The sequence below is a fragment of the Hyalella azteca genome, unplaced genomic scaffold (assembly GCF_000764305.2).
Source record: "Hyalella azteca isolate HAZT.00-mixed unplaced genomic scaffold, Hazt_2.0.2 contig5416, whole genome shotgun sequence".
Classification (NCBI taxonomy): domain Eukaryota; kingdom Metazoa; phylum Arthropoda; class Malacostraca; order Amphipoda; family Hyalellidae; genus Hyalella; species Hyalella azteca.
Window position 1 is genome coordinate 290,851 of NW_025935608.1, and position 24,279 is coordinate 315,129.

The window sequence follows — 24,279 nt, forward strand, 5'->3', positions numbered from 1 at the left end:
TTTCGATTTTTGTACTCCTTTGAACGAACACTCCATATGCATTCATTTCCTCTATAAAGATCAATTAGGCTCTCTTACTAGAGTTACTTCAAACGAGAGTGGTGTTAGTCGACATTTGGTGTGCCGGACCAGTGTACTCAATCAACCTTACTACTACTAGACCACAGACTGCTATCTACTAACTAAGAATTTAAAAGCAAAGAATAGTCCACAAAATTCATATCTTTATACATAGAAAACGTTTCGGAGACCAGCTTCATCGTCAGTTCGTAGAATCTAGAATCACAAATCAGAAGTCCAAATGTCACAAATTAATACATTGAAACCATAGAACGAATTGAATTTCTTTAATTAATTAATTTAGATTTTTGATTTGATATAAATTTTTAATTTAATTTAAATTCTTAGTTAATTTGCGATTTAAGCATACAATTGATATCAATTCTTTAATAGCTATCTACTAAGCGCCGCGCGTGTGTTGCATGAGGCATGGCCCCTGTCAATCGCTAGCTCGTCAATCGGCCAAGAAGCGCATGCAGAGGCTGCAAAGCGCCTCTGCATGCGCTTTGAGGCACTTGATTCTCGTGTGTTGCCCCTAGTGTGAACGGGCCTTAAGAAACATCGGCCACCGGCAGGAGAGACAAGAAAGGGAAGTGCAAGTGATTCTTCCTACATACACAAGAACTCCACAACTGAGACCCTGAGTATGGAGTGGGGGTAGCCAGGGGCCGTACTTATACAACATGTTTCAAGTACACATAGTGGCTGATATTCCGTCTGTGATTGGTGGGTTTAGCTTGAAAAGCCGGCAGTGATTGGCTGACGGACTTACGAAATCTATTTTTAACGTATTTTCTCATTTATGGAAAAAAGGCGCTATTGTGCTTGCTATGTCTGTCCGTACTCTGTCCGTCTGTCTGTCCGTCCGTGACTCCACGTTTTCGTCGACGAGAAAATGCGCTCTCTGTCACTCACTGCAGTGAGTACCGAGTAATATTTTTGTAAGGCATGTCCATGGAACAATTCCATATATAGGGGAGCGAACATCGATAAGACGCGCGAGGACGCGAGTCTAAAAACTTTCAAAATGAATTAATTATTGTAGCATTCATTTAATGTATTTTTATTGTGCCCACAGAAATAACAGGTCCATTTTCAATTTTCATCCTCAAAATAGTAATACATTTTATAACAATATTCGTACATTTTCTGAATGACGCAAAGTATCTCGCTTAACTAAATTCACAATAAGAGTTACGCTCACTGGATTCCTTGAATGCTAACGAGTTTTAGAAAACGATTTATATTAGAAACTGAAGAAATAACTAACCCTTTATTCATCGATTCATTTTCCACTAGAGTTATACTACCTAGAAGTATAAAACAAATCTAATATAATATTCTAGAATATAACTTATCATATAATACTCTTGAATTCTTTTGATAAATATTCTAGAATTGAGGAATGCATAGTCTATCATTCCTCCCTTTGACCGTAAAACATATACATACACTCAAAGAAATGAGTGAGTTTAGTCCTGATAGCGATGCTCTTTTTGCAATTATGTGGATCATTCTGACATAGTTTTGCTCGGCAAAAAGCCTGTCGGGGCCACGTGCAGAAAGTGCATCGCTATTTCGACAATATGAACCATCCATTTTTCCGAGTGTACCGAAACAAAAATTTTAAACTTTCCTGGAGATTCATAAGAGATGGAATTGTGCTCAAAAATTTCCCTCAGAGGCAAGATAAGTCAAGAACGTTGGCCCAGAAATTAACGAGGCTCCAAAAAAAGTTACATTTGACTCAGACTCTCGTGTCTTCTTCCTCCATCCTGCGTTTGTGCTCGAGAGGATCTTCCTCGTCGATATTGAAGTGCCTGTAGCTGGGAGCATGTGGACTGAACATGGTCACAGGCTCGCCTCTTGATCCTGAAGACGAGTGTGCCGCGATCATCTTGACCAACTCTTGCATAATGTCCTTGAATGTCAAAGCATCAACATTCTTGCCCAGAGTCCTGAGAAGGAACCAGTCCCCGAGGTAGGTCCTGTGAACCAAGTCCTCAAGCTGAGCATCGCTCATCACCCGGCCGTATGTTTCCAGAAGTTTCAGACGCAAAAATGGACTGAGGAATATGGCTGCGATGTACACGATCTGCAAAGTAAATATTGGTTTTCACAGTGAAACGCATCTTGAATGAACAAAAGGCGTTCTCAATACATGTAAATTTATGGAGATCACTCTTACTGGTGACAGTTCTTGTACATCTTGATATTTTCTGTGTGTGGATATAAATCCATCTCCTTCCAACTGCTCCTGGTTAACTAATGGCTTCAGGAGCAAAAAGAGAAATATACGCACGCATAAATTTTAAATTTTAGGTATGTTTATGGTGCAATTAATAAGCAAGAAAGAAAATGACTCAATTGTCATTACCGAAATGAAATTCAACTAAATTTCAAATTACTTTTTTTATCCAATACTCTTTGACTATTCAACTGGGGTGATGATTGACTAGGATTTGCGTTCACCGTCGAACTTGCGGATAATACTGGATTACAAACTGACAATAGTTAGGCTTGAGATAACCTCGGTACATAACAAAGTTCCAGCTCATTTCTGGCCTCCCGTTCACTGGACTGGTGCGTGCCGTACATGTTTATTGATGTCGAAGTTCGGGCGCCGTGCGCATCAGACCGATCATGTTATGAAGGCAATAGCTGCATACGAAATGACACTTTCAACTTAAGTTTTAAATACGTCTTTGTCCATCAAGCCATTTCAGACTTGATTAGGTAATTCACTAGTAATACTAAATATGAATAAGAAAACATCAATATCACTATATGAATTCAAAATTTAAACTGAAAAGGGTTCTTGGCTAAAAAATGAATGGCATTGACATCAGAAAGAAGAACTTAGGATCAGCAGTAAGCGTTTTATGGAAGGAATATAGAAGGTAAAGCGCCAATCCCCGAAACATAGATTCTCGAAAAATAAGTACATGAAAGCTACCTATTTTTCTACCTAAAAATTGCCTATTCCTCTACCTAAAAATTACCCATTCCTCTACCTAAAAATTACCCATTCCTCTACCTAAAAATTACCCATTCCTCTACCTAAAAATTACCCATTCCTCTACCTAAAAATTACCCATTCCTTTACCTAAAAATGACCTACTCCTCTACCTAAAATTACCTATAGCTCTACCTAGAAATTACCTATTCCTCTACCTAAAAACTACCTATACCTACGGGCATGAAATCTACCTTTACGGCTATCTATATACCTCTCACGCACGGTACCCTAAATATACTTCGTTTTTGGTTGATAATTATTCTGAGTCGACGCAGTTATTATGCTATGCTAAACAGAAAAATTCACTTCGCCAAAGAAAATTTCGAAAGATGTTTAGAAGATTGTAGCTATTTGTACAAGTTTTCTCCAGATATATTCAATAGTTTTCGAGCCGTCGATCAAGATGACAGCACAGATAAGTTATGAATCATCTGAGCCACTAGCGGTCAATTCCGTTATCCACTTGAAAACAATTTATTATATATGAAGATAACGAAAATACTTCGGGGAACTAGATCAATGGATGCTAAAATTATAGGTATCAGAACTCGCTCTAATAAACGTATCGGAAAATTCCTAATCAGTGATTGGTAGGTTTAACTTTAAAAACGCTCAGTGATTGAATGGCAGAGTTAAAAATTCCAATATTTTTTATTTTTGAAGGTACAGTCACAGGGAATCAATTTGAATTATAAATAAATGATGTATCAGGTAAATGAATCAATGAATTCCAAGGAAATGATGCATCGTAGTGAGGAATTAATGAAAAGTTATTAAATGATGTATAGGGGAAATATATTACTGAATAATACAGAAATGAAACATACCTGCATGGCCGTGGCAGTGGTAAGGATGAGAAGCCAGAACCATATGAAGAGGAAGATCTTCTCGTTGATGATGTTCTGCGGCAGCAGACACATCAAGTCGTGGTTCTCCAGCGAGCCAGAGGGACCGTACATCCTGCTCAAAAATACAAATAAAAATATAAATAAAAAGTCTACGAAGCAGACTTTTTAGGGTCCACGATTTTTATCTATGTCAGGGTGTCGTCTGTGCTCAAAAATACAAGTTCTGGGCTCATACTTTCAAAAAAAGTTAAGAGATCGTAAGTTCATCAGCCAATCATTGACGGCCTTTCAAGCAAAATCCACCAATCATAGACGAGAAATTAGAGCGTAAGTACTTATGTTCACTTAGCGAATTTTGAAATTATGACCCCTGATATGGGAAAAACGTCGACATAAATAAATTTATGTATCATTGGAGAATTTCCCCAAAATTACATTGATGACAGACTGATATTACCTGCAGGTTATTTATAAACTAATGAAAACAATTCTAGCTGCACTTATGAAAACAATTTCTAGCTGGAAGAAAATAATTTCTTCTAGTTTGTGTATATATACACAAACTTATCGATCATGCACTGCATGTCATGCATTGATATAACTCTATGTTATTAATACATAGAATAAGAAATCATTTTCGTTCAAAATAAATTTGAAATTTCAAACTTATCGATCGTGCATTGCATTAAAGTAATATCATATAATCCCTTGTGTTAAAAAATTGCATATAATTCCTCGCGTAAATTATTTTCACAACATTCCTTCACCTGAAATGGCATTTGGCCACGCGAGGGAAAGCGAAGATAAGAGGGTTGTGTGCTACATCCGCGTGGCCGTTGAGATATCGCACAGTCTGTGAAGTTTACAGTAAAACCGTTTATAAAATAAAAGAACTGATTAACACTTGAGTTGACCCATAAATATGTATCCGCATTTAAAAACATTTGCTACCTGATTCATATGCCCAAATGAAATGGAATAGGTAACTCCAAAATTTCTTTGAATTCATAGAAAGTTATGACTGACAAAAGGCCGGGAGAAAATATTCTTACACGGATAACAAAAGAAACTAAAGAAATTTTTTGACCCAATATTTTATTAATAATTAATTAAGCTGCTACGACGTGAATACGAACAAATATTTGAAATAATACCTTAGATCCGTAGTCTAAGAAGACTCCCCCGAAGAAGCTCTCGAGGATGAACATGGCCGACACGACGACGACGAGGTTCAGGACGTGCGAAAAGAAGTAGCCGTATGCATACCTGTTGTTCAGGCGACCATGCGAAGCGAAAAGATACCTGAAAAATCAATATCGTGGTAAATTGAGCTAATATTGTATAATTCATGAACATTATAAATAAAGTTTACTTCTTGTGTGCATGGATCTAATATTTCTATAATATAATTACCATAAGGCGTAACTTACATATCCTCCATATATTGATTTTTACCAAATAATTTAATCTGAACTGACATCATACTTGTGTACGTCTTCATAATTTTACGGTATATTATTTTCACTTCGAGCGCCAAATAGAAGTCTAGCCAAGCATGAACTTGTACGTTACAATTTACAACCTAAGCTTGACACCTTGAATTCAGTTGTATGTTCTCAGACCGAAAAAAATATCAAAGTATCTGTTATTAAAACTAAGCATTCGGACTAAGCTGTTAAAAATTAAGCGTTTGAACTAGCAGTTAAAAACTTTAAGATTTTGAAATAGCAGTTAAAAACTATAAGCATTTGAATGGACTTACTTGACAATGTTCATCTTCTTGGCGGGTGCCGCGTCGTCCATCGAGATGACGCTTAAACCTTGTAGCAAACACTCGACTTTCTTGCCCTCAATTTCCTTCCAGATGAGGTGAGGCAGGTAGAACAAGGCACCCTGCAAGTCACAAATATATACTGTGATAATAACTCATAATAATGATTTAATGGCATAATATAAATAATAATAGCAAAAATACAATGACATAATGTAATATTATGATGATATAGTTGTGTCAGCTTTGTTTAGGCAATGGTGGCCTATATAGGTGATTATTATAGCCGAATCGAAATAAATAATCACACCCAGTTGTGGTTTTCGAATCAAAATTAAATTGCCTTCAATTATTAAAGCTAGCAAAAATAACCGACCAATCGTTCCTTATCGCCCAACAGCTCAGCATGGAACCATAACCAGGAAAAAATATTTAAATCTGGGTTTAACTTTGACCGATGTCAGCTTAAGGTTTCATCTGACTTAACAGAATCATCAGAAGTTATTGTAACCTAAACTAATTTATATCCGGATGTTCAGCAGATTACCTTAATTATTAAATATATATTTGATACACATCATACGTATACAATGGGTAAATAAATATATATTAATAAAAGTAATACATGTGCGTTCATAAAATGGACGAATGATATTCAGACGTACAGCAGGTAATTTTTATTAATAACACACTTGATAGTTTCGTCTGCATACATTGTATGGTAATAATATATATATGTATATATATATATAAAAGTAATATATGTATGTTCACAGTAGAAACGGAACACTCACGAGGGCGAAGAGCACGAAAGGCACCCACTGGTAGTAAGTATGTATTCTTTTCTCGTGTGTCTTTGAGTCGTATTTACCGGTGCCGCTGTAGTTGCTGCCGTACGACTCGTAGTGTCCACTTTCACCGTCAGCTGCATGGGTTGCCAAAAAATTATGTCCAGCTTTAAGCATTGATAGTTTAAGGTATACAATTATGGCGATTTGAAGTATGTTTATTTGAATACTGTAGTTTTTTTGTAGAATATGGAAACTTGATATTCATTAGAGTAACTCGATAACTGTGGCTTAAAGAATTGTTGCTTCTCGCTGGATGGAAAATTCGAAATAGATTGTTTCCTGTAATTTCTAAAAATTAACTTCCCAGTAATTATGCAGATTTATAGATATTTTTCAAGTAATATGTAGGTAAATAAAATATTAAAGGTAATAAACATATCAAATATCATTCTAAAAAGCCACATAATTACAACATTCGGGGCAATATTCATCGCTATCACCATCAAAGTAAGTAAAATATTGTCTCACCATTACTGGTATTGATAGTGAAGGTTGAGCTGACCCAGCAGAAAGTTGTGTAAGGTTTAGGAGCCTCGCCGCCGTTCATGAGGCACTGTATGGGCTCCCCGAACATGTCGGAGGCGGCGACCAGAGCGCAGGCCAGGAAGCACAGCGATGTAGTCCAGCGATAGTGAAGGCGGAACACAGCGTCGTCAACCAGCGTCTTGGAGTTGTGGATCTTGATGAGACCCGCGAGGGAGCCGATCAAGCCGATCATGGCGGTGGCTGGCGGGTGAAAAGAGATGTAATTATGAGAATGTAATTCTCATAATTATGAGAATGTAATGTTAAAAATGAAATGATAGTAAGTGTAGAATTATAAATTAGGAGAATGTAATTCATGATGATATGCTTGAAGATGAAGTGATCTGCATTACAGGCATTTTCGTTTTGATAGTAAATTACTAAAGCATAGGATGTAAGTGTAGAATCAACAACTACAGCGTCTTCGTGGCAGCGGGTGGATGGCGAAAAGAGGAATAATTTTGAGGATAATTAAGGATGGTATTCTTTATGAAATAAGGATAACCGACAACTACAAATATTGAAGAGGGTATCTAAGGTCGGCATTCTTAATGAAGAAATAATATCCAGTAAAAATCGTACTAGCGTTTTGGACTAACGCATCTGCGGCTGACAGATGGAATAAAATTTAGGACGGTATTCCTAAGAAAGCAAGGATACCAAACGGTGCTGAAATTAACGTTTTAATCCATCTGCGGTTGGCATATGAAAGGAGGGATAATTTTGAGGACGCAATGAAGGCTGGTATTCTTATGAAGCAATGCTACCCTTCCACGATAAAATTAATGATTACCGTGTGCCCACAATTGTTGGGTCTACTAGACATTAAAGTGTAGATATTCAGCCAATTATAGGGATAAAAACCCTAAAGACTCGGACGGGTAATTAAATATTAAAATAAGACACGGTAATTAAATACTTAATGAAAATTTTCAATCAATTACCGTTTCTGAAATAAATTTAGAGAATAATTATATAATTAGGTGCACGAAAGTTAAACCCGTTGAGCACAATTCTATCGCGAAACTATATCTGGAGAGTTGTTCAAGTTAAGTCACGCGAATAATTTTGTGGCTTATAACTATAAGCAAAGGCTTCTTGATACAATGAAAACTTGAGTACCCATTAGAATTTCGAAACTCAAATAATTAGGTTTAAGGAGCTTCTCGATTCCTTTCTATAACTGGTGTGGAGAAAATTTTCGAGAGAAATCGGATTCAGATGTTGTCTGATCTTACTTCAGGACGGTGGAGAAATCATTCATATATGAAAGATAATGAACTCAGAGGTGCATTAATAGGTCATTTAAATTATCTAGTCGAGCTACAAGACGAACATTGACCGATTACTAAATTTACTCAACTATGCTTGACTGTCAAACTCCTGATGGTAAATTCTTTGCACGGTATAACGGGTCATCAGTCAAACGCATTCCTCGATTCTAAATATCGACGTTAAATTAGGCATGTTTCATAGTTTTAACATTTTAATTCATTTTCTTCTCATACTGTTGGAGCTGTAACGAATATTTTTTAGATACACTAAGCTCGTCCTGTGTTCCATCGCATGTAAAACTTAGTTCATACATTTTCTAATCAATTTGGATCAGGTATAGATTGAGACTGTGTTCTTCTGGTAAAACTTGAAACTATTTTTTTACTAAATTCTAGTACACTTAATGCCAGTGTTGAGATTCGTTAATCGCATAGGAAAAGCTTCAACGTTAAATAATGCTACGTCAAGCTTTTTAAAATACCACAAAAAGAAACCAAGCAGCTTACCTTGAGGTGCGCGAGCTTTTTCGGAGGAACGATCAAGTCACGGAAGTAGTCCGCGCGTTCAACAATCAGAGGACCAAAGGAAGGTCGAGCAGCGTTCTTGCTCTGGTCCGTGAAGTGTCATACACTGAGTAAAGTTTTTGTGTCGCACCTAAAGATCAAGATGCACAGGAAAACCTTCGCTTAGTTTCGTCGGTAACTTATCGCTGCAAGGCCCGGTGTAAATATCCCAGCGGATGCACGGTGTCGTCAAAGCCTTTCCTTTGTCTACGTTCTTTCCGATGTACTGCAATTTCTGGGGCATGTGAAAGTATAAACTTTATACGGATTCAGATGTTGTCTAAGGTATTCGATACTATAAAGTATCGAAATTTTCACTCAATAGACGCCTGGATTTGGTAATGTACATTATATATATTTCAATGTCTCTTTGTTCTTTATAGTTAGTTTACCACTGATAAATTGTAAAAACAACATTAATTTCAAAATTTTATGCATATGTTGTGCTGAAGAGATTTTTTTCCAGCTTTTTCTGCTTTGTTGCACATCTTCCAGTTATATTCAAAATTTGTTAATATTTGTTAAATTTGCTAATTAAATTTTTTTTTAAATTTTGGTCAGCCAACTCTTTCATATTAGGATGGCCGATTAATTAATTGCAATAATGTTTCAATTACAATTCAAAATACTATTTATCGCTAGAGACATACACTTAGTAGGCAGGAGCCTTCTTAGGGGTTTAGACGAAGTTGAAAATCATCAAATATACTCTCGCACTACTTAAGATATATCGCATAAAACCTATCATTTGACGCCTAAAATCACGTTCTTATTTAGCCTTTTACGGTCTTGTTTAGCCTACTACCGTATTGTTTGTTCACTTTTGATTTTGCTTACGCTCTTATGGTATTGTTTAGCCTGCTATGGTTTTATTTAGCTGGTCTCAATTATTTAGCCTCTTGTAATCTTGTTTAGTCTCGTATGGTCTTGTTTAGCCTCTCATATGGTCTTCTTTATTCTCCTGTGGTTTTGTTCAGCCTCGTATGGTCTTAATTTTTAATCTTTTCCGCAGTGTCAGTCGAAGTACGAAATTTACGTGTACGTCATTCAGGTTGTTTACACTCGCTGTATAGTTCGACGTATCCGGGAAAACCACTGAACTCTCTAGCGTCGATCGCAAATTTTGTTAATAAATAAACTATTCCACAGTTCAAAATTAATATCGTGGAAATATGTTCAAAACGAATGATATAAATTTTTGCAGAATTTCCTATCTTGACGCAGATGTAATTTAATTGACTGTGGAGAAATATTTAAAATCTAGAATTTTTCAGCTATTTGAAACATCTGAATACATTTTACTTAGAAAATGCGCTGATTAAGTTCAATACTATAGTGGGCATACGGTCGAAGTTTAACGTCAATTTAGCTTCTTGAAATGGTTGTCATTTTCAAGTGGTTTCAAAATACCCATGGAAACGATACGTTGCGACAGCGATTTATCCATGGGATTAGTTCATTTTGGTGCACAATTGCGTATAGATTGTTTTATTTACAATGGAGAATGTGTTTGATCGTTAACGAAACGATCGCTTTAACACGATTGACCTAATTATTTTCGAGCGGTTCTATATTATGCGGGCAATTAAAATGGACACAAAGTAGAAAGGTTACGTTTAAGAAATGGTGAATTTTCTGGCTATTTTTCTTTGCTTTTAAATTTTTGAAAGGTTACGTAAATTACGTATCTAATTAAATTCTTTATTTAAAAACCACGGTTTTTATAAGCAATGAATATCAAAACATTACAAATATTTGTTTGAATTTTACTTGAGGCAGCCGTTTATTGCACTTGAACTAGGAATAGAAGCTTATACAGAAATCAAGATACATATAAAATAACTCACTTAGATTAAGAATACAATAAGTCTCACTCATTTCTTTGGGTAACAATAAAATATTCTCGTAATGTTTACGTGTCAAATAATTTTGCTTAACTTGATTTGATGAATGTGGCATACGGCTAAAGATTATTCACAACATTTAAATTCTAATTACATAGAAAAAAATAAGCTCGTGTTATTATTATCAAGTTAATTAGATAGAGTATAGTTCTCTTATAATGACTAGATACATTTTGTCCGACTTGAGTAATCAAACTTTCGGATCGTAAATCCCTCCGAAAAACAGAGCATGAGACATCTGTGTTTCAACCAAACATGTTCCAAATTCGAAATCTGTGTTTCGAACTTTTTAAATTAGTTGACTATCATAGAAAAATGTTCCATATTCGAAATCTGTGTCTCTAAGTTTTGGAATTTAACTACCAAATATTAAACAACCTCTTCCTTTGAAGGAAAGTTCGTGCCAGGCTTCTCGTCTTCACCTACTGCCTGAAGAGGGACCATCTCTGGGAAGCCTGCTGATGGATTTCGCGCGCCTCTGGACTCAGCAGCTAAGTCTTCCAGCAGCTCAGTGAAGGCCATGATGTCTACGTTTTTACTGACTAGGTAGAGAATGAAGTAATCTCCGTACAGTAGATAAGAACCAAGCGTATTGAGTGTGGATTTGAACTTGAGATTCGATCGTCTCAGTAGAAGCCCTTTCCTCACAGCAGGCACGCAAAAGAGCAATGCTCTGTACAAAAATGAAATAAAGCTCAGAATTATTAACAGAACAAACCAGAACCAAAGAAACACGAATATTTTCTCATTAATGACATTGAGTGCTAAGATGCACATGAGATCGTGCGTTTCAACCGACCCTGATGGCCCGAACATATGGAAGGAACATTTAGTGACCCTAGGGAATACTTCTATCATAGGATCGGTCCTCTGTGACTGGTCCAGTTCCGTGAAGTTCAGTACGTCCATTCCATAGGTCAGAAAAGCTCCTCCTAAAAACTTGTCAAGCAGCAACATTTGCAGGGCAACATTGATCAAGTTCAGTCCTTCGCAAAACAAGAATTTGAAAGCATATAAATTATGCGAATTGAAGGATACGGTGAGATACTCGCGCAGCAGGTCAAGGTTTTCCTTCTTGTCCTTTGAGGGGATAATTGGTGCCGACAGCCCAGCCGTTATTGACTGGATCGTCTTGCCTTCCCAAGTCTTCCAGAGCAAATGCGGTACGTAGAACAACACACCCTGGATATAATAAATATTGCATTCAAATCTTAATATCATATCTTAACAAATTAAGTAGGAAGTGAAGTATCAATATCGAACACACCCTGGACGTAATAAATATTGCATTCAAATCTTAGTATCAGATCCTAACAAATTAAGTAAGAAGTGAACAAGCAATATCGATACACACTCTGGATATCATGAAACGTGGTGTCGTTTAACATAATTACAGGGTTTACTTAGTTTAGTAGGGAGTGAGCTTACAATATCTCTACTATCAAGTGCATGATAGAGATCAGTATGAACCATGAGTTTCAATAAGAATAATGAAACTGAACCTATACACACCCCGAGCAAACACCTCAACAAAATAACGTTACTGATTATCGAATTTAGGATTAGGCTTTCGTCAAGTTTGAAATGTATTTTAAATGTAGTAGAAAAATTCATGCGAAAATGTTTCCATGAATTAAAACATATATAAGACGAGCAAGAAAATTAATCGGAACGTCAGTATTTACAAGATTTGAAACGAATTTATGCATAGTTTGAATTGCTAGAAAGTAATAAATAGAGCATAACTATGATATTCCCATAAATACTCGTACTAGGAAAACGAGCTTGAAAATTAATCTCAACATTTCTAAATTGTAAAAAAATCGTTTCAAATTTCGAGTCTAGTCTGAACTGCAATAGATGAAACATTGCTTTTATATCCCCATGAATACACGTACTTGGAAAACGAGCATGAACGGCACCCATTGGTAGTAGGCGTGGCGGGTGATCTCCTCCGTAGGCGTCGCTAGGCCTACCCCAGGATACGGCGACGGGCCGTTTCCTGGTCGAATAATCAATAAATAAACAATTATTAGAGAAGGTTTTTGCGTTTTATAGTTGCTGTAAGTTATGTTCACTGTAAGTTTATTAATTTAAGTGATACTGATGGAAATAAATCTGGCATGAAAGATCGGAATCACGACCAGCTATTCAATTCGAAACACATTAAATATTATGTAATTTGCGGCCATGGTTGCATTAATAAATATAAGGAGAAATATTTATTAAACGGCGTTTTATTCAAACTTGTCCCGAAAACTTTTAGGAAAAAATCCAATAATTTTAATATTTAAACCAAAGTTTTTAATATCGATGAACATATTAAATTAAATAGCATAAACCGGCATCCAAAATTCCATGTTGTTCAAACATCAAAATAATGAATGGATGTTTTATTGGAACCAAATTCTATGGGGTATTCAGAAAGCTACTATTGTAAGTTCAAAAAAGAATACATCGCCTTTCAGTAGGACATGTTTTCCGGTTGGGATTACAAGGGATGCGAGTTGCGGTGCAAATGTTACCCGCAACTGGGCCAACAGTGCCCTCAGCATCCGGTTGAACAGCGGTCGGTTTAGTAAAAATCCCAATGACTGGAAAACTTGTGATAAACATTTCTGGTAAATACTCAAATCTCGCAAAATTTGTTTCATCGTGCAGATTTGCGAAATTCGCAAAATTTTCTAGCGGTTAATTTAGTGTACCTTTTCAAAGTTGAAGACTTTGGTTGGATTAAGATAATAGTGTTTATTTTGTATTCGCTTATGTTTTACAAACAAGAATTTTATGCTAAGAAGAGGGGGTTATGTTGACGTTATTTATTACTCACCATGCAGGTAGCGAGGTATGGTGAAGGTGGTGTGTATCCAACAGTAAGTGTTCACTACATCATCAGCCAAGTAGGGGCTGTCACCGTGAGCACATCTGTACAATAAAGGAGTGATACTGAAATTAAAATTCTAGTTTACTATGAGGTGTTCCCATTAATAAATAATGATACTTCATAAAATAAATTAGGCAGTAAGTAATAGGCAGTAAGAAGAGTTTTTCCTAGTAAACTTTTTGCAGGAGGATTTGCATATCCTCCGACATGGCGGTTTTCATGTGGCCGATGAATGGCCAGCGGTCGTTCGCATGAAAAAATTGGTCTCGGCACAGAGACTTTCATGACAGCGATATTAGCGGCTCGTCTGGGCCAGTGCATGGAAGAATAAATATACTGAATTCAAAGGTTGTCGGACAGTGTATACATCCAAGTCAGAGAACCTAAGAAATTCCAAAGAAATCGTAAATATCTTTATTGAATAAAAAATCATCTTGTTATCTATCTATTCGCAATCGTTGAAATTTGCTCAGATTTCGCTCAAAACGCAAAATTATCTGCGATTCTCGATAATCGATTCGTGTCCTTGGTCTTTGATAGCACTTTATACTTACTTAATATTATTAGTTTATATATATTTAATTATATACTCTATAAAAATCTAGAAAAAATTGAATGCAACGCAAAATTGGTTGAATGTATACATCAACACATTTAATGACAGTTGAAACCATGTTTGTATTTTAATATAAATAATTCGAGAATTTCGTTTCTATTACTAACTGTTGTGATGACATGCATGGTGTCGTACAGCAGTAAGAACTGAATATCACAGGGGGAAATTGAGTAAATTTTTACCACGGATAGTATATAGATAATTTGATGCACTGCACCGTTGTAAAATCACGTAATTGTTCGACCTATAATTGAGATCGTGAAAATAACTTATAATTCTATTGTTGCATCTTATGGTTATATGTACTTAGAATGGAATCCAACTGAAAAGTTTTGTCTTCCGTTGTGCACCACGCCGCTTAAGATATATTAATTTTTGTAGAACAATTATTTTTTAAAGCTTATGAGTATGAGCTTTATGAGTATACTACTACACGAGTATATATATACTATACTTACGAGTATTCATAGGTCTCAATAGAGGCACGTACTGTCGAACGTTAGAAGGATTGCTATCATTTTCTGGTATTTTGTTTCTGAAACAACCTTTAACATAAATCAAGACCCTTAATTGGGTCTTGATTTATGACCCTTATTCCGGTCATTTAATTATACATGATGACAAGCTTCTCCATTTACCATGATTTTGAAGAGCGTGCGTGTTATCCTGTTATCCCACATATACGCGTTTATTCACATATAGCGTTGCAATTGATATATAGTGACTCAAAACAAGGACACTGCGCGCTGCTGCTCAGCCTGGTCACGTTTACAGACCCAAAAAAGACGCTATAGACGTTGCATGAAATAAGGGTCTCGTATTTGCATCTTATATATATTAAATCAAGGTCCCGCATTTGCCTCTTTGATATGTTAAAAAAGGTCCCCGCATTTGCACCTTTTACATATTAAATAAAGGTCCCCGCATTTACTATACTGTGGGCTACGTACGCACGCATAAGCTGTCACGAGACCAACGGTTCTATACGTAACATAAGAAAAATAAAATGTAATTTTATACACAACAGTTACGACTAATTCTATAGCCAAACTATTGAGTTTAATTTACCACCACGAGTCTGAATTGTAATCAAGTTAACATGAGTAACTTAATTCCGACTTTAATGATAATTTCCTGTAGTTAAAGATATACTTGAATATAATTACTCATATTATCTTATTATATAGTTTACGTGCTGCGCATATAAGCCAGAAGTATAAAAATTTTTAGCAATGTATGTGATTGCTCTTTCAGCAATGCGCGTTTCAGTTCAAATGTTTTAACAAATTTAAACATTGTGTACAATCTTTTGAGTGTGCTTGTATACTTGATGCATATTGTACAGACATCGCCGTCTTCTTCATTTGCAACCAAACAAATTATAATAGCTGATTTAACCTTAAATTGAAAAGAACTGCTGCTGTAGAAACAACAATATATATATAATGGATGTGTTTCTTACAACTCCCGGCTTCCTTAATTTACGTATAACGTCACCATTCCCAGGGTACAACAATTGCAGCTCAATAATTATAGGCCGAATAAAAAGCTATGTCTTGGCTTTTGTATAGTGATATTCACACGCCACAGCAGTTAGGAAGCATTCCCATTCTGTGCTACCGAGGCAAAACGCAGAACTCCAGACAATGAAGCAAATTAAATGCAATCTTCCATTCATGTCGGTGGTTCCTGCATTGTCAGATCCATTACTTATAGTAGTGACATGTACAATACATGTCATGGTCAGAAGTTTTATTGCAAGAAATAATATTATGAAAAAGTGAGGTTTTTGAAACCACAGATTATGATTTGCTTTCGAACAAGCTGGCTTTCAATTGTTTAAGTTCAATTTATTCTGCATTCTGTATTTAAGGAAGTCTGCTGTAATAGATCGATTACAGTGAGAGAGACGTGAAACAATTTTTAATAAACTATAGACCAATAACTTATAAAATTGGGAGAACTTGGTGAGAGATTGGGCAAAAGAGTTGATGGTATTATTGCAAATAAAAGTTTGTAAACACTTGAAAGGTCTGGGAAAAAGAACAAGACGTTGAGATCACGATATCATGTATAATACAAGTATATTACCATGTACTACACAGCGTACTAGATGCGTCTATACTAAAACTGCTGCGAGCGAACCTGCTTCGGCATTCAATGCTGTTTAGAGAAATAGTTTAAGTTCTGTAATGTTTGGTAAAAGTGAGAGCGTAAGATGTGTGTGAATGTGTGCATGTGAACTAGCTTGTATTTGTAAGTGGGTGCATTGCGTTGCATATTTTATGCATGTATAAATAAAGTGTATATAATAATAACTCTGAAAGGAAATACATCTGTTTAAAAACTTTTTGCATTGAAGAAGAAAAGGGAAATTAAAAGTTTCTTTTGAAAATAAAGAACTATCGAATTGCGCTCATATGATAAACATTGATCGAATAATAATCGAACCCATAGGATGAGAATGAATGTTTCGCTGAAGCCGTATGGAAGTTGCTTGCGAAACGAACAATATATACTTCATAAAAGGAAGTGAACCACAAAGTTCAAGGCTACACGCGATCTGAAAGTCGTGTGTCTAGCTTCGTATGTCACCGCAGAACTGACGTTCACCAAACACGCAAGAGAAAATGTTTTTGCATAATTACGCTCAAAACATATGGACACGCTTTACTCGAAATGTTTACGCATAATTACGCTTAAAACATACGGACACGCTTTACTCGAAATGTTTACGCATAATTACGCTTAAAACATAAGGACATGCCTAACTCGAATCAGAGCTCTCGTTGCGCGCTTTTTATTTTTGTTATACATATAGTCGGTTACATTTGTAAAGGGTGGTCAATAGTTTTACTATTAATTAATGACCGCGAGGATATTCAATGAGAACTTCTGCGTGTGCTCGGGTTTGTAAATAGAAATAAATTAGATCTGAAATTAAATTTAATAAGTTTTGATTGCTGGACTCATGTTGCAAGAATTTCGCAAAGATTCATATGCAAATCATCACTTGCCGATAAAAACGTAAAAAAAAAATTGAGAAATGAAGTAGCCGCTTCAAAAATAATAATACAATGGAAAACAGGGAGCTTGTGATTTTGATTCAACTTTTAATTCTTCTTAGTTGTGAAGCACTCAGAGAAATGAGTGTGATGCACTTCATGCCCGTGTGTGGGTCATCCTGACCCAGTTTGGGCCGGTACATGGGCGTCTCAGTAATATATGCAGAAAGTGTGTCAATCTTGTGCAATATGACTCAATAATTTTCTTGAGTGGGGAGTATTACTCGAAGAACTTGCAGTGTAAAAATTATCGCTGTTTTACTATGCATGATGACCCTTTGACCTGACGCATACGCTGTCTGAACAACAACGCGCTTCGTAAAAGTTCACGGACATCGCCTCCAATTATATACGAATCCCGTGGTATCTATAACCCCCGAATTGTGGTGCATTTCAGCGTTTAGAAAGTAACGAAAATAATGTATTAATCGGTTAGATCATTCGTAAGGGATTCACCTAACTCGTCCTGTTGAATCTTCACTAAAAATTAGATTACTGATTTTTTAAGTAAAAAAAACTTAAATAAAAGAGTAAACTTGCAGCAAAAAGCGATATTAAATGATGATTCAACCTGCACACACTACATTAATAAATTACTTAACATCATTACCCATAAAATATCAGTTTGCATTTCAAAATCAGCTGTTTATATTCGAATGAGACTTCCAATTAACTTGTCTTCTCATTGGTGAGAATAAAAGTTTGTCCTGAAATTTTAAATATTTTTAATTTTTAGTAGAAATTTCTCGTCGGAGAAATAGAAGCTCTACCTCGGGAAGAAATAAGCTAGTTGGACTCGAAAGCTTAATTCGCTACATTACATATATAATATATAATTTGCTACAACTACATTTATTCTTGATATATTTGTTTCACTATAAGACGAACTGTTTACAACGCCTGTCAGAGAAGAGCTATAACTGCATGTAACTGCATGCATGGAATAACTGAATTGATGTCTCGTGACTTATTACGAGCAACATTTTTTAACTATTAGAATAGACCGTATGTCATCGGACAAAAATTTTACTTGAAAGAAAACAAGCTCAGCAATTTTTCATGAGTAAAATTATGTGTAATTTTAATTTTCGGGTTAAAATAAAAGCAAAAAATGATCTAGTAAATTAACTCTAATGCACTGAAAAACCACAGTGCAGTTGAAATAATGTTAATTAATATAATTAATTAACAGTCAGTGTAATTAATAATAATTCAGTCTAATGCACTGAAAAACCAATTCTTGCAGTTGAAAAACAACTGCAAGAATTCATTTAAAACGTATAAATCTGCATCCACTAAAAAAATCAAAATAAAAGGTCCACAATACACATCATGGATATAAAGTATTTATTATTACTATCAGAAATTCTACAAAGTATGGCATACTTAATTCTTAATATTTCCTGAAGCAGTACAGTAACGTTCAAGAAATCTCGCTTTAACCTCTCTCTCCGTTGTCCTCGCATACGAGACATGCAATTGTGACTTTATTTTACGCATTGTGACGTCATCACAATGCTAGTGTTAGTACCGTAATTTCTGTAGTGCTAGGCAACTCCAGTTAACTTCCGCGTCTAGATAGCACGCTTTGTTGGTTGGTCACTTCATAACAAGGCTTTCAGCGCATGCTTGCGTTTTGTTTGCCTTTTCGAGCTCACGTTTGGAAGAAAATTTACACTTGACAGTAATTTGAATATAGCCGCAATAATTTGCATTTTTAAAACATTTTTAAAATAATATTGATTTGCACAGGGTGGCCGAACGGCTAAGATCACCAAGATTAGAACAGCGAATTGGAGGTTTGAAACCTGCTACCAGTTGTGAAAATTCTGGTCGAAATCAGCAAGGTGGCCTGGAGTTAAAGAATCGGCGACAGGACTTCATTGACCCAATCGAAACTGAACCTACTATATTTCATACTATATAATATTAAATTATGTTATATTATACTAATATGACCAAATAAGTAAAACTTAGCAAAGCAAAAGCTTAAATTGATCAATAGTTTGGATCCGCACTCCGAAATGATTTCTATAAAGATATAAATTTACGCACAATATCTAGCGAATTTTAAATTCAAGCAAACGGGTGACACCAATAAGGTGTCGAGCCATAAAATATTGAATTTAGTATAATTCATTGCATGAGGAACCAAGAAGCGTCGTAACTTAGCGTGTTTTCTATACATTTACATTGTACAATATTCATTGTTTGTAAAAAGGAACAATTTCCCGACGGTACAATTGGAAATTCTGCATAAATGACGCAATCGACGCAAAAGCAAAGGCAAGTGCCTGCAGGAAATGTCTGATTTCCGCTCCTGAAAGTTCATTCAGCCACTGCGTGCGTTGGACGGTCAGAACTTCTAAGTCAGGATCCTTTGACAATACTTAATAGTGCAGGTCATTCGACAATCGTTGATAACGACAAAAGTATTTTCAAAAATTTGAGCCGTTATTTGCATGAAAGTTCACAGGAAACAACAAATAACTTCATTCATGCCAATAAACCCAAATTTAAAAACCACTCTGCGCAAATTCTAGTATAAAATATTGCCTTTGATCAGATGCATCATAACTTTATTTTTCCCTGACTTGAAAATCTCTCAATGAAGTTTCATTGGGTGTTTTACGCATCATCTTTAATGCAATTGAGAAGCAAATGAGTATAAAATAATGGAAGGATGATAGCATATTATTATCATCCAGAAGTGGGTGCGTCATATAACCAATAACATTTGTCACATAATTATCACAAGATCCTATATAACAGCGCATTTGAAATCATTATCAAGAAACATATTAAACCATGCATTTGTAAATAGTGTCTAATTATAAATGGTTTAATTCAAAAATGTAAATGTACAACTCACTTATTAGTTTCATCATATGTTCACTAAAATTTTTGGAACAAATATTGAGATCTATATACCCGCAAATATATAGCCTTTAAAAGCTATTCAGTATTCATGGACTACTAACCAATAGCCAGTTGCAGTTTTCAAGTAACGCAAGAAATTGTGTTTTTTATTAAGATCCCCTGCCAAATACGTCACGCAACCTTGTACAGAAAGTCAAACAAAATTCACTGCAAAAATGCTCAATGCCAAAGGCGCCATGCTAGATCACAGCTGCGTGTAGTACGTCACGAACATTGACGTCACACGCACACGTGTCCATGCACGCAGACACGTCACCACGTACACATGTCCATGCACTCATACACGTCAATGTCCATGCACGCACACATGTCCATGCACGCACACATGTCCATGCACGCTGGTACGTCACGCACGTAAGTCTATACATACACGCACAGCTCAACTAAAGGCTGCTCCACCAAGAGAAATGAGTGGGGTTTTGTCTAAATAGCGATGCAATTTTTTGCCCTCGTGTGCAGCATCGTAACCCAGTTTTGCCCGGCAAAAAGCAGTATCAGTGCCATGTCTGCTTTCTACTTGTGTTCGGGACAAGAAAGTGAGTCACAATTTGGAAGAAATGACCAATTTATTTTTCTGAGTGGACGTTTCCTGGACACAAAAAAAGTAACATCTACAATGTGAACGACTTTCTATTTATTAACTTTTAAACAGAACTGTATTGTTCCCCCCTTTACAGACGTTGGTTTAATACAATTTAAAGTAGTCTGGTGTGAACGAGAAAAGTAACAACGATAGATAATCAATTAACTATCTCATGAACTGCATCCGAGATAGAATATGAGATGAGAATAAAGAAAAGTTTGAATAGGATAAATAATAATCCGCAAGGGTCGGAAGGTCTCAATTGTCCAGCCCGCATAAGCTGCGCGAAAGAAGCAGCGTTAGCATCTCAAGGAGACGAAGTGACAAGGAGGGACAGGTGACAAGGAGGGACAGGTGACAAGGAGGGACAGGTGACAAGGAGGGACAGGTGACAAGGAGGGACAAACCTACATAATAACTTAATGTAAGGAATCCTACCTACATAATAACTTAACCCCACAACTGAGACCTACAGTCAGACACCGCGAGCTCAGCGGTGGGGCGCTCAGGAACAATCCCCCTAGGAGCGCGAAATCCCATAGGACTTCTGACGCGCACAGACACGCGTCAGAAGTCCCCCCTCCGAGGGGAATGTAATAACAAATAGCGATACGACGTACTTCGTCATCAACAGCGAACCTCATCGTCCCATCTACACGTCTATCTACCGTCGGCGACAGAGCGTTCCCGGTCGCCGCCGCCAGAACCTGGAACAGTCTTCCGTAACTTTGAATCCTTTGTTGCAGGTGTTTCGTCAACGCCTAAAGACGGAACTATTTCGTAGAGCCTATGAATCTAGTGCTCATGGTCATCCGTTATCATTATCCGTTAAACAATAAGGAATTGATTTTATTAATTAAAAACAGGGAATGGTTTCATGTCAATGATCAGGGTCCCGGCCTTAACGCCTCTGATGGTGGTCTACACCGACTCCGAGGGTCACTGAGCTGTGACGCGAGCGAGGAGCGGGCCCACGTCGAACTTTTCTCTGACTGCTGTTAGGATGCTAGCTCCGATCGTATTTTATCCGTTCCCATCCTTTCTTGTGCCTATTTATTTTTGGCTTGCTATTAATCTTATGTGTGACGTGCCCTTAAAGTTCGTTTGAACAAGTCGCCACGATAAATCCTTCTTATAATAATAATAGTAATAAACAAGATAACAATTAAAGGAGGCCCGCAATTAAAATAATTTTTGTCTGTCAGGATGAGGCTAATGTAAATAAAATAAAAATGAATAATTATTCGCGCTGAAAAATTGCGTCAGAAAAGCAAATACAAGAGCGCAAATCAACAAGCGCAGGCCAACCACACAAAATAACACTTGTTTACACATCGACCACACAAAATGACACTTGTTCACACATCGACCACACAAAATAACACTTGTTCACACATCAACCACACAAAATAACACTTGCTCACACATCAACTGTTTGCCAGGCTACACTAAGAGAAATGAGTAAGATTTTCTCCGAATAGTGACGTAGTTTTTGCACTTGTGTACGTCATCGTGACTTAGTTTGGCACGGCAGAAGAGTGTATCAGTGATACGTCCGCTCTCAGATCGCGTTTTGGATTAAAAAGTGTGTCACTATTTCGGCAATGAGTCTTTTATTGTTCTGAGTGTAGCAGGAGTCGAATAACGCTCGATGTTTATCAGCGTTCGATTCCATGTCCGAACGTGCCCCGGCATATATTGGGTGAAGTGATCAATTACACGTTCTGATTTTTCTTACTTTATATAATATTAAAGAAAATATTTTATGGACATGAATAACACGATCCTATTTTTCTTACTTTATATAATACTAAAGAAAATATTTTATGGACATGAATAACACGATCCTATTTTTCTTACTTTATATAATACTAAAGAAAATATTTTATGGAAATGAATAGCATTACTACTTTAGCACGCAAATTTTCATATTTATATATGTTAAAGGTCGCTCTCATAACCTATCCATGAACGAAGCTGTAATCAATGAAAGTAGTTATAGAGCAACCTGCAACAATGAATGAATTCAACTTGTAAAGCTAAAACTTCTTAATATACAAACCTAACATCAATTTATTTGATGTAACGTGAAAATTTCATTTGATGTAGTCATAGCAGTATTTATGAATGAATAAATGTCAATGCAGTATTTTTCTCCATCTAGTTTGATTGCATATCAGTTAGGTATAAATATAATCTCATTGATCAAAGTAGGGACAAACTGAGCTATTAAAGAGGAGAGAAGCTTAATTCATGATACCCCGGAAGACGGTCGAGGTAGAGTTTATTTTCAATGAAATATGTCGAGTCACGCGGCAGATTGAAACAAGGCCACCTCTATAACAAACAAGATCTGGGTCGCTGTGACAAAAAAAATAATTGGGCAAGTTACTCAACAAATGCCAAAACTATTTCCGCAACATCTTGAACTTGAAATTTTCGCGGGCAGGATTTCTACTGGACCTTCGGTTATTTTTATATTTTTTATTAATAATTTATCATTAATAAAAGAAATTTATCATTAAATTTATCATTTGCTATTAAAATGTTCGCGCTATTATTTAATAATGTTAATTAAAAGTGGCCCGGCTTGCACTTATACAAGCGTGGCTCTTTAACAAGTTTAAGAATTTCAAAGAATGTCAACTAGTGAAACTTTGATTGAATTTATAAAAATGTTGAACTATTCTGAAGTTCTGAAAATGTTTAGAAAAGCTTGAGGTGAAAACACTCTGATATATTGGGCTTAAATATTCTTCTCTTGCTATGCACCATAGTTTTTTTCTACACACAGTGGCTGAGTGTAAAGAAATGTGAACTAAATTAACCCGTGTGTCGGAAATTTAAAACGATATTCTCTTGAAAAGCAATTCAAAAGAGCTTGTTCGGCTCAAAAACAAGTGAGGCTTAAAAGATGCAAATTACTTTAAAAGTATTCGCATGAAGTTGAAGATTTATATACTTTTTCTACATGAGTTCATAATACATTTACAAAAAATCTCATCTTCGCTCTGCACGACATCTGATCGATTATGAGGGTAACTTTTAGCTAACAGTTGCGACTTTTAAAATAATATAACAAATTCGTACTATATATTCGTACTATACAATTTCGTACTACTAACAAAAAATGGAATTATATATATATATAGTTTACATAAATTACGTTACTGATGAGTCTACTTATCAAGATATTTTATGAAATCAATCAATGACCAAATAAAGAACATTAATAAAAAGAGCCTTACCTCTCCTACGAAGTTATACAAATTAACAATTGTCGGTTGATATTCTATTATCCCGGCGTGTAGTATCGAATAACATCGCATGCGTCAATAGATGCTTAGTGATCAACAATATATCATGATAGCCGTT

At 36.0% G+C, this 24,279-nt stretch overlaps 2 protein-coding genes across 3 annotated transcripts in view; both read right to left on the reverse strand.

The window, feature by feature from the left end:
• Positions 1-1,107: 1,107 nt before the first annotated feature.
• LOC108678006 (innexin inx2) lies at positions 1,108-9,121 on the reverse strand. Its single transcript, XM_018166333.2, has 8 exons — positions 8,856-9,121; positions 7,018-7,275; positions 6,493-6,623; positions 5,690-5,820; positions 5,082-5,229; positions 4,695-4,780; positions 3,907-4,039; positions 1,108-2,155 (listed from the first exon to the last, which is right to left on the reverse strand). Exons 2-8 carry the CDS (start codon positions 7,265-7,267, stop codon positions 1,808-1,810), a joined length of 1,227 nt encoding a protein of 408 aa, XP_018021822.1. The 5' UTR covers positions 7,268-7,275; positions 8,856-9,121; the 3' UTR covers positions 1,108-1,807.
• Positions 9,122-10,599: 1,478 nt separating this feature from the next.
• Positions 10,600-24,279, reverse strand: part of LOC108677991 (innexin inx2) — a 36,309-nt gene continuing 22,629 nt past the window's right edge. For both annotated transcript variants that reach the window (XM_047880455.1, XM_018166312.2), the window contains exons 3-5: positions 13,647-13,741; positions 12,715-12,818; positions 10,600-11,998 (exon numbers count right to left, since the gene is read on the reverse strand). In XM_047880455.1, the coding sequence (XP_047736411.1) occupies positions 11,186-11,998; positions 12,715-12,818; positions 13,647-13,741 (1,012 nt within the window). In that variant the 3' untranslated portion in view covers positions 10,600-11,185. The remainder of the gene's footprint in view (positions 11,999-12,714; positions 12,819-13,646; positions 13,742-24,279) is intronic.

Excerpts from the sequence above, each read along its gene's own strand:
- LOC108678006 (XM_018166333.2), bottom strand. The coding sequence starts at position 7,267 with ATGATCGGCTTGATCGGCTCCCTCGCGGGTCTCATCAAGATCCACAAC. Across the intron at positions 6,624-7,017 it reads CACTATCAATACCAGTAATG|CTGACGGTGAAAGTGGACAC; the intron begins GTGAGACAATAT and ends CAACCCATGCAG. Across the intron at positions 5,821-6,492 it reads CTTTCGTGCTCTTCGCCCTC|GGTGCCTTGTTCTACCTGCC; the intron begins GTGAGTGTTCCG and ends TGTGACTTGCAG.